At 42.7% G+C, this 15,442-nt stretch overlaps 1 protein-coding gene across 3 annotated transcripts; it reads left to right on the top strand.

Moving 5' to 3' along the window:
• Positions 1 to 1,617: 1,617 nt before the first annotated feature.
• LOC143139909 (calcium/manganese antiporter SLC30A10-like) lies at positions 1,618 to 15,206 on the top strand. 3 transcript variants are annotated; one of them, XM_076300749.1, is made up of 5 exons: positions 1,618 to 1,751; positions 2,188 to 2,272; positions 2,953 to 3,018; positions 4,427 to 4,666; positions 13,837 to 15,206. In XM_076300749.1, the coding sequence occupies exons 2-5, from the start codon at positions 2,212 to 2,214 to the stop codon at positions 14,280 to 14,282; spliced, it is 813 nt and encodes a 270-aa protein (XP_076156864.1). In that variant the 5' UTR covers positions 1,618 to 1,751; positions 2,188 to 2,211; the 3' UTR covers positions 14,283 to 15,206. The 3 variants fall into 3 exon arrangements, with proteins under 3 accessions (XP_076156864.1, XP_076156862.1, XP_076156863.1); XM_076300747.1 differs by having other exon boundaries at positions 1,618 to 2,272; XM_076300748.1 differs by having other exon boundaries at positions 1,618 to 2,280; positions 2,976 to 3,018.
• Positions 15,207 to 15,442: the final 236 nt, after the last annotated feature.

Genomic DNA, 15,442 nt, shown 5'->3' with positions numbered 1-15,442 from the left:
AAGTACAATGGAGTATTATGCACTTTGGATATCTTATGTGATTGTAGCCGTGTCTAAACAACAGAAAAGCTCATCAAAATGCGTCTAAGATGCAAAGGCATATAGGGCAGGGCTTGGACCACAAGAAAAGGTGCGATATTTCGAGAAATTACGGATTATTGGCAGCGCAGATCCATATGAGTTGGGTGAGGGAGACGAAGTACCAAGTTCAACCACAAGCGCCCCCCTTCCTCTGATAACTTCTGGCATTATTGTCCCTTCTCCCTGGTTTTTTAATAACTTTTGGAAGTCGATACCTACACCAGATGTTTTTCTCAGTCTAACCTATTGGTACAACCTAAAACACGGCAATAATTAACCATTTTCCTTGACGATGTTAGGGATTTACTTCAGTGCCTAATGCTTTCTAATGAGGCGAGTATCTCCAATATGTCGATGTCCAGATCTGATGACACGCAGTGCAAACCCCTAATAGCTTTGTAATAGGTTTTGATGAAAGTGGCATAGCTTCTCTGCTATACTAACTATTCGACCGTGATAATCTATTTACCAAATGGGGGTTAGGAAAACCACACAATAAATTCTGTGCATCAAAGCAGACTGGAACATTCATGTCTAGTAGTATTCATGCACGCCAGCTGTTTACTGTCTTTAAAGCATCAGGTGCGTCTGTCTAATTCTCAAACAGCAGAATGCTTAAATGCTATGTTAAGCTACAAGTAGGCCTAGGTCAATGTATAACATTAGCTTGGGATGTTTTTACAGTAAGCATTGGTAGTTGTGAAAGCAGCTGCATCCCTTCTAAATATCAAAATATGGAAATGCTAACATATCTTTTCTTTCTCCCTCAAGGTGCTTTGCTTAAATTTCTCAGCCCTCAGGCTCTTCCTAAGGATACCTCCACTGATGAAGATGGCCTGAAAGGTTAATCTTATGTGTGTGTATGTGTGTGTGTACTTGTATTTATGTTGGATTTTTAAATTGCTATACAACCTGCACTCTTTATAGTTTGAACAATGCATCCTTTTTCTGCATAAGATGGCAGTGTTTTATTTTCTCACTTTGTGAGAACTGAAAAATGTTAATGTGAGTGTGTTTAAGTATGTTGGATTTAGTTATTGTGCACTTTTTTACATTTATATTGGATTTTATGGTACTGTGGTGTTTTTGCAAATGTTCAAATGTTCAAAACTAATGCACAGTATATATATATGCAACTGCAGTATTGCACTGTCAAAATGTTGTATTTATATAAACTGTGGGTGAACTTAAACTGTATGGCTATGCGGTGGTTCCTGTAGGCTTTGCGTGCGGTGGGGGGGGGCCTCCATGTCCATTTTGCTTGGTGCCCCCAAATTCCTTGAAACGGCCCTGGTGTTAACAAATACTCCCAAAGTTACTGTGCAAGCCAGACTCGTTGAACCAGAACCATGTAGGCTACGGCATTATGTAGGACCATGTATCAGGGGAGGTCTGAAAGGGGACAGTTTGTAGGCGTCAACAGCGGTCGGAGCTGGCAAAAGCCAAGATAAACCCTTGCGTGTTTCTTTGAGATAACGATGTATGGTTTACTTTTGCCAAGGGTAAAATAAAGGAGCAGGAAACCTCATCCAGGACCTCATCAAGACGCGCTAAGAGAAGTGCCCTGCCCTCCCTATGTGTTCGACTCAGCTGTCACGTTTAATTTTGCTGACAGACAGAAAGAAAGAAGGTGATACGAAGATATCAAAAGCAGCGCACCAAAGCAACAGGTGAATTGCAGGAGGAAAATTAAGTAGCCTAACCATGGGGCGCTACAGCGGAAAAACATGTCGCTTAATTTTCATGCTTGTCATCACTGTCATATTCTTCATGGCCGAGATCATCGCCGGGTTCATGGGGAACTCTATAGCACTTGTATCAGACTCCTTCAACATGCTGTCGGACGTTCTGTCTTTATGCGTGGGCTTGACGGCCTTGTGGGTGTCACGTCGTGCCGGATCAGGGCGCTCCACATACGGTTGGGTCCGGGCTGAGGTGGTTGGTGCTCTGGCCAACGCCGTCTTCTTGGCCGCCCTGTGCTTTTTTGTTTCGGTGGAGGCGATGAAACGACTTGCCCGGCCAGAGGCCATTGACGATCCTAAACTGGTTCTCGTAGTCGGCTCCCTAGGGCTCTCTGTTAACACTTTTGGGCTGTTAATTTTCCAGGACTACCGTAGTTGTTGCTCCCGGATGAAGAGAGCCCATGAATCAACCAAATCAGACGGGGGATGTGAGATGAACGGCGAGGCAGGTGCGGTCGCCTTTATATTTAAATCATCTCAGGCTCTAACTTTTTTGTACAACTTTTTAAATGACTTTAAAACTGATCACATTTGAGGGAAACAAGATAATAACGGTTTTGACGAATCTTCAGTCAGGGGGCTACAGATGCGCAAGCAGCTCAGCGTTAGAAAAGCCCGGACACATTTAGAGAAGGTTTTTATAATCTAAAATTGTGTCAGTTTGGAGAACAATATGATTGCCTTCCTAGCAATGTCCGGAAATTTTGTATACATGTCAAAGTAGCCTCTCCCATTCACCCTTGATTTGTTGTAGAAAGTCTTACTTACCTCATCTGCTATTCCCTGGGGATGCCCTGGCACCAAACCAAGGCTTCTGTTGTGGCCATTTCCCCCTCACAAACACCATAAGGGAGTCAGCACTGTCTACCATGTCTCTCAGGAGTAGGGCAGAACAAAGCCTTCTTCTTCTTTTTGTGGGGTTTATTGGCGGTTGGCATCAGAACAAAGCCTACTGCTGCAGTATGCACTTCTGTGTGCTCAGAGGAAGTCAGTAATAAAGGGCTTCATTCATGGTCTGGACAAGAAAAACGTCCCATGAATATGTCACATTGCCCTTGTACTGGAAACTCTTCTGCACTCTCTCTCATCTACATTAACAGCTTGTTGTATGTTTAATGTTTTGGCACAGGTACCACAGTTCTAACTGATGAGAGTGAGCCACCACAGAAAGAGGGGCAGCCCTTCAATATCAGAGGTATGTGTGCAGACAAATACAACACTTGAAAACACGCACTCACACCTGTCTATTATTAACAGGGATGGACTGCTAAAGAGCAATTTGTAATGGCACAGACAGAGAAAACAGAGAAAAATCGTTAGTCATCCCGCTCTCAGAGATGTGGCTTTATAGTCAGTGTGACACGTCCATGTGAGAGCTACATAAGAAAAAGACGATGCCTTTAGATGGACATCTGTTTGTTTGGTTCACTGAAACCATTGCATTTCTGGATGAAGGGAGGTCATTGAGGACACTACTGTTTGAGACCTTTGAACTGTTTAACTCAAAAGACTGTGTGGTGTATCACCTTAACAGTGACTTGGCATTTCATCCATGCTATCAAATATTTGCCATAATGCTTAACCCCTGACTACACTCTGCAATGTGCACCCAGCATTAATGAGAGACCTGTACAGTTTCAGATTATGGCTGGCTAGTAATCCATCTTTACACTTGAAAATCTGACTACACTCTGCAATGTGCACCCAGCATTAATGAGAGACCTGTACAGTTTCAGATGATGGCTGGCTAGTAATCCATCTTTACCCTTGAGAATCTTATCACTTGAAAATTGTATTGACCACCAGGAAATGGTTTGACCTGTGCCATCTATAGCCTGCTCAGCATTTATAACACCTATAAGCAGTGGCGCCGCTGGGGGGGGGGTTAAGACAATTCTAAGGGCCCAGCACTGACAGGGGCCCCCCAGAGAGCCCCCTAATAATACTATAGCAGAATATTGTCATAGGGCCCAAATTTTCTAGCAGCGCCCCTGTCTATAAGACACTGTTAGAACTCATACATGTAAGCTTTTGCCCCAATGCATGTTAGAAATAACTCGTCTTGATGTTATATCAATGTTACAATTAATATATAAAAGTTGTAGTAAATTAGACATCCTGGGGTGCGTTTCCCAAAAAAATAGTTGCTAACCAGTTAGCAACTTAGTTGGTTGGCAATGGAAATTTCACTGCAACCAACCACTGCAACTATGGTTTTGGGAAACGCGCCCCTGTAGTATCAAAGATCCTTGATTACTAGCTACTCCGCTTTAACCCTCTCTGGTAGTATGTTTTCTACAGACACAGAAATGAAGGACTTCTGGCATTCTACTTTAAAAACAGAGGATATTTTAAAATGAAACATTACAGTTAGAAGATTGGAGATACACACACATGGACCTACATATTAAAAAGCATGTAAATTGATTAGACAATTTACAATCAATCAATCAACTCATCTTTTTTCAGTAAATGCTGTGTTAACATTCAGATCTCACACTATCCAGAAGGCTAGATCTATTTGTTTTGCACACCAGCGAAGCCATGCTGACTTTAGAACCGTAGAACCTTAGAACCTTTAGAACCTCTGTGCTGCAATGCAGGTGTGCTGCTTCACATTCTAAATGATGCGCTGAGCTCCATGGTGGTGGTGGTGACCTCGGCCCTGTTCTACGTGTGGCCCCTGGACCCTGGGGCCAAGTGTAACTGGCAGTGCTACGTGGACCCCAGCCTCACTCTCATCATGGTGGTCATCATCATGTCCTCTGCTGCCCCGCTGCTTAAGGAGACCACCACCATGCTGCTGCAGATGTGCCCGGCTGACCTGCCTCTGTCTGCGCTCGGTGAGTCCTCACAGGTACATTGCATACTGCACATGTTAAGAGCAGATGCCTGAAGAAGAGCAGCAGCTCTGTGGAGGGGGACCTGGACAGGGCGAACCAGTTGAACCACTTCTACAACAGGTTTGACTGCCCTGCTCCAGCTCCAATGGCGGTGGTCTGTCCACCACCCCCAGCTGACTCAGACACGGCTCTTGTTTGCGTGCCTGCCCTACCCCCACCTCCCAGCCTCCCAGTCTCTCCAGCTCTGCATCCCGGTGACACCCAATGATCTAAGCCACCATCACCTCACGCCCTGCCCCCGCCTGACGCCTCCTTGCCTGTGCCTGTTGAGGTGTCCACGACTGGCAGCCTTGATAGGGACATCAAGGAGGTGGTCATCCCCCAGCCCCCACCCCCATACCCCCTCAATACCATAGTAGGGGGGCCTATGTGTCTAATTTGGGGGCTTGTGGGATTCGCATGTTAATTTTTGGAGAGTATCATATCTTTGTTCTAGGGGTTCTTAAGAGTAAAAAAAAAACATGTTTCCATTTTTTTGAAGGTTTTGAAGGACCCAAATCAAGAAAATTCAGAAAAGGTCAAATTTGGTGTTTTGTCCATAAACCTCACATTGCCGGTATTATAGCATAGGGTTTGGTGCCAAAAAGAAAAGATATTCTACAAGGTAGTGCAAAAGTGGACCACATAAACAATACAACATTATAAAACATTTTTAGGCTGATGATTGATCTCTTTAACAAGACATTGTGCCTAAAATTCTCGAAATTGTCCGCTTAAAAAATAATACTTCAATATCAATACTATCAATTCATGCCTATTAGTGTGCTTGAGCCTGCTCTGCCAGTTCTTGTCTACACCCATTCAGAGCACAAAGTTTAATAGACTAGTACCAGCTGAAGTCTGTAAGGCCTTCCGTAGCCTATGTAAGTGTGAAGAAAAGAAAGGGTAAAAGGATCAGATAGACAAACAGACAGGTGTGTGTGTTTGTGAAAGAGAGAGAAAGAGAAAGAGAGACACTACCAGTGACAGTTGGCTGTTGATAGCTGGCAGTTATAGAATTTAGAATATTGAATAACCTGAAGCACATAGTGCTCTGTTCTTCATGGTTGGTGATATTAGTGACCTGCCTTCTACATCTGAGCAAGCACATTTTCATAGTTCATGGTGGCACAGTCTAGTTAGGTTATATTCTGAGGTGTGTCTTTCTGTTAGTCAGGTGATGGCACACATATTCTAAAAGAAACAGATTTTGGGCTATGTATCCAGTGGCAGATATGTGTGGACTGGTGAATGACCCATCACTAGAGACATATGCCAAATTTCTTGTTTTTGTCCATGAGAGAGTATGGAGATGGTGATCACAGATCAGCCAACGATTACATTGTTACAGTGCAGTTATTTTACAACAGAACAAAGCAGTTTGGCACAGGAACTGCTACAAATCCACCTGTAACAGTGAGTATCTGCAGCATGCTAAGATTCGCTACTAGAAATCATGTGAAGCAGGCAGGACTCAGTGTCTTCAGAAAAGACGTAGATCATCTTCTGAACCTGCAGCAACACCTGCAACTGCATCAAGTCCATCTAGAGGGACTTTGTACACTTGTTCAGCAGCAGCCGCTGCCAGCATAGATAAGTGATTGGTTGCCTGCATTGAAGGAGGGCACCTCATAAAGAAGCTCTTTTGTCTGCTTCTTTTTTTTTTCCTTTTATTGAACGTGTTTAGAGAGAAATGTAATTTAAAAACTGCTGTTATTTTCCCTCTGCAAGTATTTAGTTTGAATGGTATCTTCAGTTGTAAGGTGCTGACCCTAATAACTTCATACAATAAAAAATAATTATAAAAAAAAGAAGCAGACAAAAGAGCGTCTTCATGAGGTGTCCTCTTTCAATGCAGGCAACCAACCAAGAGATATAAGTAATATTTTGAAGTCAATGACTTTTAACAGGTAGCCAGTGTGATAGTATATTTTTTACTACCATATTTCTCTTAAGACTTAATCAGGACGATGAAAGATCAGGATCCAGGCATTTATTCTCTTCAATGAGGGGCCAGTGGCCCTCAAAGGAGAGATGGCATGTTTGTGTCACCCCATCATGGGTTTCCACCAGATTCTCAGTATTCTCTGACTTCTCTGACTATACAGAAACAGTCTACCATATTTAAAGTTACACACAAAGAGAAGGAGTGACCTAGTATGAATATGCAAGGTAAAGGTGTGGTGTGTGGGGGATGTGGCCTTTTGGGTGACATCAAGTCTGGCCAGCTTCTATTGTCTTTTAATTGAGGGCCCGTCCACACGGAGACGCTTTTTGGGTTAAACGCAGAGGTTTTGCTTCGTCTTGGCCGAGCGTCCAAACGAATCCTGTAAACGCACTGCCCGAAACCGCACTTTTTTGAAACCTGGTCCCGGCGTGGAAAAATCTGAAACCGTAGCCCTTTTGAATTCGTTTGGACAGCGAAACCGCACATCCTACAGCCTACAGCGCGAAGGTTTTGGTCAATTACTGTAAAGAAACAGTGCCAACTATAGGCCTGGATATGAAGTAACGTGTTGAGTCGTGTTGAGATGGATCCGTTTGGACGCAAATATTCTTGATACGGTTCCAGGGAAGACGGAGGAAAAAAAGATCGGTTTGGTACATGTGGACTAGGCCTAAAACTACCCCCTTTCCTGGGAAGTCCTTCAGAGGCCTGGACACATGCTGTTCTACAAACATTAACATTTCACACCTGGTGATAGGCAAAAGGCATCTAGACAGGCTTTCATTGAATTCTAATCATTCAAGGATAAACAATGGATACACTGCATACAGACCAAAGACACACACAGGGTACACATGGGTAAAAAAATCACAGATGACCATAAGAAGTACACAGTATGTACATTTACAGAAATTAGTCTGATTCACAACACTTTCAAATCCCCCTTTTCAAGTCATAAAGACTTGAATCATTGAACTATTCACATAAAATATGAATCAGCTTATAACAAACAGAGGACTTTTAGGGTGTGGAAGGAGGTTACAGATCATGGGAGAATAAAAATAACAGTAGAAAGACTGACACAGTCCCGGCGTCATGGGGGGGCCAGGCCCGTCCTGGAAGTCATCTGTGCCCGCCCTGGACGAGCTTGGCTGCACCAACCAACCCCAATCCCATAGATTGATTTTGAACACTTATTAAATGTAGGCATATCTTATACGTTTGTCAATCTAGCAAGTAGCAAATAAAACTTGTAAAATATGTATTATTCCGTAGCTAATCAATCAGGGGCGGTCTTAACATAAAGGCATAGGTAGGCGGCTGCTTGGGGCCCCCTACCAGTAGTCTTAGTAGGGGGGCCCCCAACCAACCTAAAAAAATAATAAAAAAATAAACCCTTGTCATCATGAACGCTTAGTAACTTAGTAAGTTACTTATATGAACGTATAGTAAATTGTAATAATATTCTTAAGAAATACGTTAAAACGCTGACGCAGTAGTTAAAATGTCCAGTTCATGTTTATGTCCCTACACATACACCCCCTACTTCCACAATTAAATGTCAGTGTTTATACCGGATCTGTGTTTGCATATTTAATACGTTTCATACACGTGTTTCAACACTGCATTTCGGTCGTTGCTTTTACCTTACCATTACCTTACGCATGCCAGTTATGTATCCATCAGCTGCCTGCCTGCAGCCTGCTTCCAAAACTCCAAAGCTGCTTGCTGTCCGAAGGAACAAGTTCAGTGTATCAACAATACTCAATAACAGTTTATGTGATGTGTTAATCAATTAAATTCCCAACAATTTCACAACAGCTAGTTCTGGAGTAGGCCATTCAACTAGCCCGCTTGCTTACGACGAGACTCAGGCTGCGCAGTCGGCACCCGCTTATTTGGGTTTTGGGTTGCCAGGTTTTAGCCTATGACAAAACGGTTGAAATTGAAACTAAGTGATCGTGTATGTGTAGGGTGTATTTCATACACAATCTGGCAACCTGAATGGATCAGTGATTTTAAAATGAAGTTGCCCATGCAAATTACGGGAGTTTTCCGGGAGAAATATCAAAACGGGAGGGTGCTGGGAGATGACCTTGAAATACGGGAGAAACCCGGGAAAAACGGGAGGGTTGACAGGTATGAACTACCGTGATCAATTTATGTTCCCGTGCCCCCCCTGGAAAGGTGTAATGCCCGTCCGTGAATTTGTGTCTGCCACCGGGTCTGGACTGACATCATCTACCATAGAAACAGCTAAGAATGCACCCAAAGCCAGTTTCCATTCTTCTTGTGGTGCACAATGCAATAGAATAAAATCACAGGTGGGTTGCTTTCATGTGGTGCACAATGTTTAGAATGTGTATGTGTGTGCAAAATGTGCTTAGGGCGGCGCTTGGCTCTATTAATAGGGGGTGTTCCCCCACACCCTGTGTTCCTCTTTTTTTTCTTCAATATTTCCTTCTCCAGTTAAAGGTGCGATTTGTAGGATTGTTACCGAACGTTCTGTAGGCCAAAATCAAAACACTGGTGAACGTTCTCAAGACTACCAGACGCGAGCCTCTTCTGGGTTGCCAGATGTAATAAAGACTTAGCTAACGTTAGTTGACCTGCAGCTGCTTTAACGTTTCTCCAACCATGACCCAGCTACACATTACGGAAACAGTGAAAACAAAAAATACCTCTCTAACCAACGTAACATATTTAGCTGAAGTTAGCGATGCAAATAAAGTTTAGCCTAGGCTACCTGTTGTGGAGTAATGGCCAGCTCTACGTCAGACGTCACCATCTCAGGAAGCTCCTCCGATGTCCACTTAATTTGTTTCTTGTTTTAATTTTGGAAATTTGCCTGCCTCTCGTAGGCGTTCATGACTACAACTGACAGCTGTTGACAGTTGGCTTTTGCTAATTTGGCAACCCAAATAGGAGGACGCGCTAGCCTATTATTAATACGCTATTCTAGAATTAATCGTTCAAAACATAAACAAAAATTCCAAGAGATTCCGCCCCGTAACTCATTTTTTTTCATGGGTTTTACGGGTTAGAGTAATGTTGTCAAATAAGCCATTACTTCAATTCATCATGTTTCCTTACTCTCTGACAACATATGGTAATCATTTTTGGATTGGTTACAGTTTATTTTCCATTATTTCCTACATACTGGACCTTTAAAGTATACCAACAAAATAAAAATTCTCTAGTCTGAAGGTCAGGGTCGACTACCTGGAACCTTCGGATCCTTGCTGTTTTTGGGGGTTATTCTGCCCACAGCAGGTCCACTATTCTAAATGAATCCAATCTTTCTCGTGATGTTCTGACCAAGGTCCTTTTGTGGGATGGTACACAAGACTTCCAAATGCTGCTCTCCCAAGGACACTGTGCTGCTGGGGTCTTCAGGGGTGGTGTTGGATATCAGATCAAAGGGCTGTCCCCCTTTCGATAAGCTGTGTCTTCCACCATCACACTTCTGTCCCAACCATGAGAAGCCAGCGGGGGAAGTGAGACATGCGTCGTTAGGATGTCTCTGGGTCTGCGACTTCAGAGTCTGTAAACAGATCTTGAAAATACATGTAGCTTGGAGCAAGAGGTTTTAGCTGTCATTCCAGTACTAATAAGCAAATGATCATATGTTCATATTTTTTGTGTGTGAGCAGCTCCATTTTGTATAAGCTGTAAGCTCTTTAGACAGGTATTATTACAGCCAGCGTAATAGCATTGCAATAGTCTATCATTGAGGTGACAAAAGCATGGATTAATTTCTCGGCATCTGGTAAGGATAAGGATCCTTATCTTTGAAATGTTCCTTAAATGGTAAAATTAAGTTTTGGTGATCTGTTTTATGTGATTATTTAGTGCTAGGTCCTGGTCAATTATAACTCCTAGGTTTTTAACAACTGTGGATGAGGTCAGTGGAAGATCACTATATGTAGCCTGTGATGTGGATAGGATATCCCTCATCTTTTTAGAACTTAAAACCATGACTTCTCTTTTATCTGAGTTCAAAAGCAGGAAATTATTCGTCATCCATGTCTATATCTCTTATACATGTGTCAAGTTTGGCTAACGGGGTTAATTCATCAGGTTTTATGGAGAGGTATAGTTATGTATCATCTGCTAAAGAACAGGGGCCCCAGTACTGAACCTTGAGGCACTCCATATTTTACCATAATCTGGGTAGATGGTTTATTATGGACCTGTACAAATTGTTGACGGTTAGGAAGGTATGATCTAAAGCAAGGAAGTGCTGAGTCTTTGATGCCTATCAAATTTTCAAGCCTAAGTAGTATGTCATGGATAATGGATAATCTGGATTACGTAATCAGATTACAAAAATCAAGTAACTATAATCAGCCCAGATTACAATACAAAAATGTTGTAATCAGATTACAGTTACATTGTTGGGGATTACCTGATTACATGTTATCATGCAAACAATGCAACTTTTTTTTATGATAGCCTAGCTCTTTTTAGTGCACTTTTTAGACTTTTTAAAGATATAGTTAAGAACAAAATTATTCATACCCCTGGCAAATATTGATTTTCTCTTGACCAATAAGTTTGTTCTTTCTTAAAATTACACTTGCACATGCCAAAAGGTTGCAAGACAATGTGGTAAAAACATGGAATAAAAAAAGTGTTTTTATCTTTTTTAACATTTTTATGAAAAATTGCGTGTTCAAAATTATTCATAGAGAAGAAATAATAAAGGTCTGCACACTGATTGAAGCTCCCAAACGTGGATTTATTTGCACAAAAATAAATGTGCAAATAAATCCATGTTTGGGAGCTTCAATCAGTGTGCGGACCTTTATTATTTCTTCTCAGTTACTTTTTTTGGTCCAGCACCTGCACTCCTGTGATGTGCGCGCACCCCTTCGTTTCCCAAAATTATTCATACCGTTTTTAAACAATCACTGGAAACATCTTTATTTACCACCGCAGCTCTCAAAATGGTTCATAATACCCACCAAGCCTCTTCATGTCTCCACAATGATTGTAGACTGCACCTTTTTAGCAGCAATCTGGGTTTTGAGGCAGGAATGATTATTTGCCATCACTTTGGCCTTGTGCTCACTTTTTTGACGGATTGAAGTCCGCTCTGAAATGTTGATATTGTTCTCTGTTAACCATTTCTTGTTTGGCTGTATGTTTTGGATCATTGTGTGGTTTAATGTTCAAATGCTGCCTTTTGGGGCAGCCATGGCCTACTGGTTAGGGCTTCGGCCTTCGGGCTTGCCGGTTCGACTTCACTAATTCACAGATTGGGATAAATGCAGAGACCAAATGTCCCTCACGGGATCAAGATATACTTACTTACGAACTTACATACTATTGGGGCAGGTCTCTCGGCACACTGCCTGATCTTTTCCTCCTAATCTTAATGTAGCCTCTTGTTTTAGTGTTACTGTTTACTTTGAGAAAGTCACCAGGTCCCCCTGGTTGAAAAACCTCCCAAAATGTTCTCACCGCACAATTGAAATGGACATGGTGTCATTTGGGTTTAATGCTTCCCTTTTTTATGCCAATCTCAAGCCATGTCCCTGGGTCAAAAAATCCAGCGAAAGCTAAATTCTTTGTCCAGGTGAGCCCTTATAAAGGTTAAGCTGAGTTGTGCATGTTTGGAGAAGAGTGGAGAAAAATAGAATGAGAATTCTTTCATCAATTCTGTGGTGGTGTCTTTTACTTAATGGGCATATTTATTGAAGTAATCTAAAAGTAATCCTAAAGTAAGTTGTGAGAGCAGTCTTAAGAAGGTGAGTAGGAATAGGGTTTAGTAGACTAGTTGCAGGAGGTGAGATCTAATATGTTGTGCATATGTAAATTAATTAAATGTTGTTCGAGGTCTCATTTGTGATTCTGTTATGTTTTTGCTATCTTTCAGCAATGGAGTATGTGTATTTGGTGAAACTGATTGGTTATTGATCTTATCTCTAATTGTTTGACATACAATCATAATACTGACATACAATCATACTTTTGAAAATAACTGTTTTGTGAACTTTATTCATCATAGCCAGTGATTTAGGCGAAATGTATGGTGTTAATTATAGAGAAATATACAATTTTTAAAAAATAGGGTTGAAAAAGGTAAAAAAAATGGAGACATTTCTTCATGTTCAATGACCTCTAAAGACAGTCCAACCACTCTCCAAAAATTAACATTTCAAACCCACAGAAACCACATAGGCCCCCTGACTACCAGTGCAACACTCACCTCCATCATCACAGGCTATCATACCCCCACCATCACTGGATATTGCACCCCTCCCCCACATGGCGATCACGAACAATGAGGTGACAACGACCTCAGTCAACAGCCATCAGACACAAAGATCCCAGATGCACCTCCCCCCCTCCCCTCCCCTTACACCCCCCATCATCACAACAGATCAAGTGAGAGCCCAACTAAAAACACACAGACTGTGTCCAAGGCTACTCAAGGCCTGTGCTGCTGAACTGGGTGAGGCACTGAAGCACATCTTCAATTTGAGCCTACGCCTTGGACAAGTTCCAACACTGTGGAAGACATCATGTCTCACCCCTGTCCTTAAGAAGCCACACCCTAGTGAGCTTAATGACTACAGACCTGTCGCTCTTACATCACATGTGATGAAAACAATGGAGCAACTGGTCTTAGGTATGCTCAGACCCCAGGTACGCCATGCACTAGACCCGTTACAGTTTGCATACCAGGAGAAAGTGGGCGTGGACGATGCCATCACTTATCTTCTACTCAGGACAACTTCTCACCTAGACAAGGGGAAAAGTGCTGTGAGAATCATGTTCTTTGATTTCTCAAGTGCTTTTAACACCATCCAACCCCTCAGACTGAGAGACAAGCTCTTGCAGATGGGTGTGGACGCTCACCTGGTAACCTGCATTACAGATTACCTGACCGAGTGACCACAGTTCGTCAGACTGAAGAACTGTCTCTCTGACACTGTGATCAGCAGCACTGGAGCGCCACAGGGAACTGTGCTCTCTCCAGTCCTGTTGACCCTGTACACATCTGACTTCTGCTACAACACCGAGTCATGCCACATGCAGAAGCTTTCTGACGATACTGCAATTGTGGGGTGTATCAGGAACGGGCAGGAGGAGGAGTACAGGAGCCTACATATGAGATGGTAATTCACTCCATTTTTGCTCTCTCTGCTCTCATCTCTGTCTCTCCCTTTCTCAGTGGATGAAGTGTGCCTACTTCCTGGTGTGCTGGGCGTTCATGATGTCCACGTGTGGGAATTATGCAAGGGCCGGCTTGTGGCCACCCTCCACGTGCACTGTTCTCCTGAACTCCAGAGCGGTGTTGCCACCTTTACCTCCCTCTCCCGTCAGATGCGCCAAATCTTCCACCAGGCTGGGGTCCACAGCCTCACCCTCCAGCCCGAGTTCGGTGAGCCCCAACCGGGGAAGGGCGTCTGCGCAGCCACTTGTCTGGAACCCTCCTGCCAGAAGCTGTCCTGCTGCCCGCACACCACCCGACAACAGACTGCCGTGAGCCAGAGCAATGGGCACCCTCTGCTGCCCCTCACAGAGGTGTCCGTGGACGGGCCTGACATCACCAGCACCAGCACCTTTCTGAGGGAACGGGCAGGAGCGAGCAAGACCGTCCAAAGCACAGAGTTTTAGAGCTACTCCATCGCTGAGGGTAGAAGATGCTGCTCCAGAGTTGACACACGCTTCATTCCTACTGTAGTGAGACTGAGGAGTACTGAACAACTGGCTCTTTCTTTTGAAAGATGTCCATGGACTGAGGATCAAAAGGACCATATGCCTCTAGGACAATCTGTACACTTGAATAGTTAAAATGGCCAGTGTGTGTGTTTGGACCAAATATGTACTGTACAAATGTGCCTTCCCTTTCTCAACTGTCTGCCAGACAAGCCATTCAGGGTTTAGCGCACACGCACACACACACACACACAAACACACACACACGTAATTATGCCAGTGATCAATTTCATTTATGATGCACTTTTGCACCTGTTAATTACTCTCATTTACTATCACAGGCTCTGATAAATTGATAAATTGAATCAGTCAGCGCCCGTAATCTTTGCACTGTAACTTTGAGAGGGTAGTGAGTTCATGGGTAAAATAAATGCTACTTCCCATTGATTGATAGACTGATGATTTTTGAGCAACAAAAATTATACTAAATATGATGCACTGTTTAGATATGTACTGTATTAGGTAGATGTCACAGCAAATGTGACTTGTTTTTGTCTAATAGTCATTCAGTGAAATCAGTATTCTCATCCTGCCTTATGTGTATTGAAATGCATTAGTCAGTTCCATGACTGAAGTTATATCCAAACATAACTGTCTCAGTCCATAATGCAAGTCTTGATGTCAGGTCTGAGAGAAGAGTAAGGAACTGTATGTGTCATGGTGCTTTGGCCAGTAGATGGCACTAGAACAAAAACATTGCGGGACCACGCAGCCTGATGCAGCGATTGAATATGGTTGTATGTATTTATGGTTGTACAAAATGCTGTCTACATGTCATTCCACAATGTAATCCCAGAAACAGTTTTATGAGTAAAATATCTCAAGTGATTTAATAAGTGATCATCAAGGTATCTTGCTCTGTGACACGATACATGACATTCTGCTTATTGACTAGATTGAATGAGGTGACGGGAAAGGGAGCATTTTTCAGTCATTTTCAAAAGTAAAACAAAAGCAACAATATAGATATTAATGATGGTAGAATGAGATTTATGTTGTTATATGAATAGATTTATATACCGGTACATATTATATATTTTCAAGTGAGGCTGTTGACC

This window comes from Alosa pseudoharengus, unplaced genomic scaffold (assembly GCF_046254945.1).
Source record: "Alosa pseudoharengus isolate Yale_2024_CS ecotype anadromous, Long Island Sound unplaced genomic scaffold, YU_APseudo_1.1 YU_APseudo_1.1_scf_22, whole genome shotgun sequence".
NCBI lineage: Eukaryota > Metazoa > Chordata > Actinopteri > Clupeiformes > Clupeidae > Alosa > Alosa pseudoharengus.
Note: the sequence above shows the minus strand (reverse complement) of the source record. Positions and strands in the feature narration are given on the sequence as shown.

Coding starts and splice junctions, on each gene's coding strand:
- LOC143139909 (XM_076300747.1), top strand. CDS start 1,786: ATGGGGCGCTACAGCGGAAAAACATGTCGCTTAATTTTCATGCTTGTC. Junction 2,273..2,952: donor TGAGATGAACGGCGAGGCAG/GTGCGGTCGCCT, acceptor GTTTTGGCACAG/GTACCACAGTTCTAACTGAT. Junction 3,019..4,426: donor GCAGCCCTTCAATATCAGAG/GTATGTGTGCAG, acceptor GCTGCAATGCAG/GTGTGCTGCTTCACATTCTA.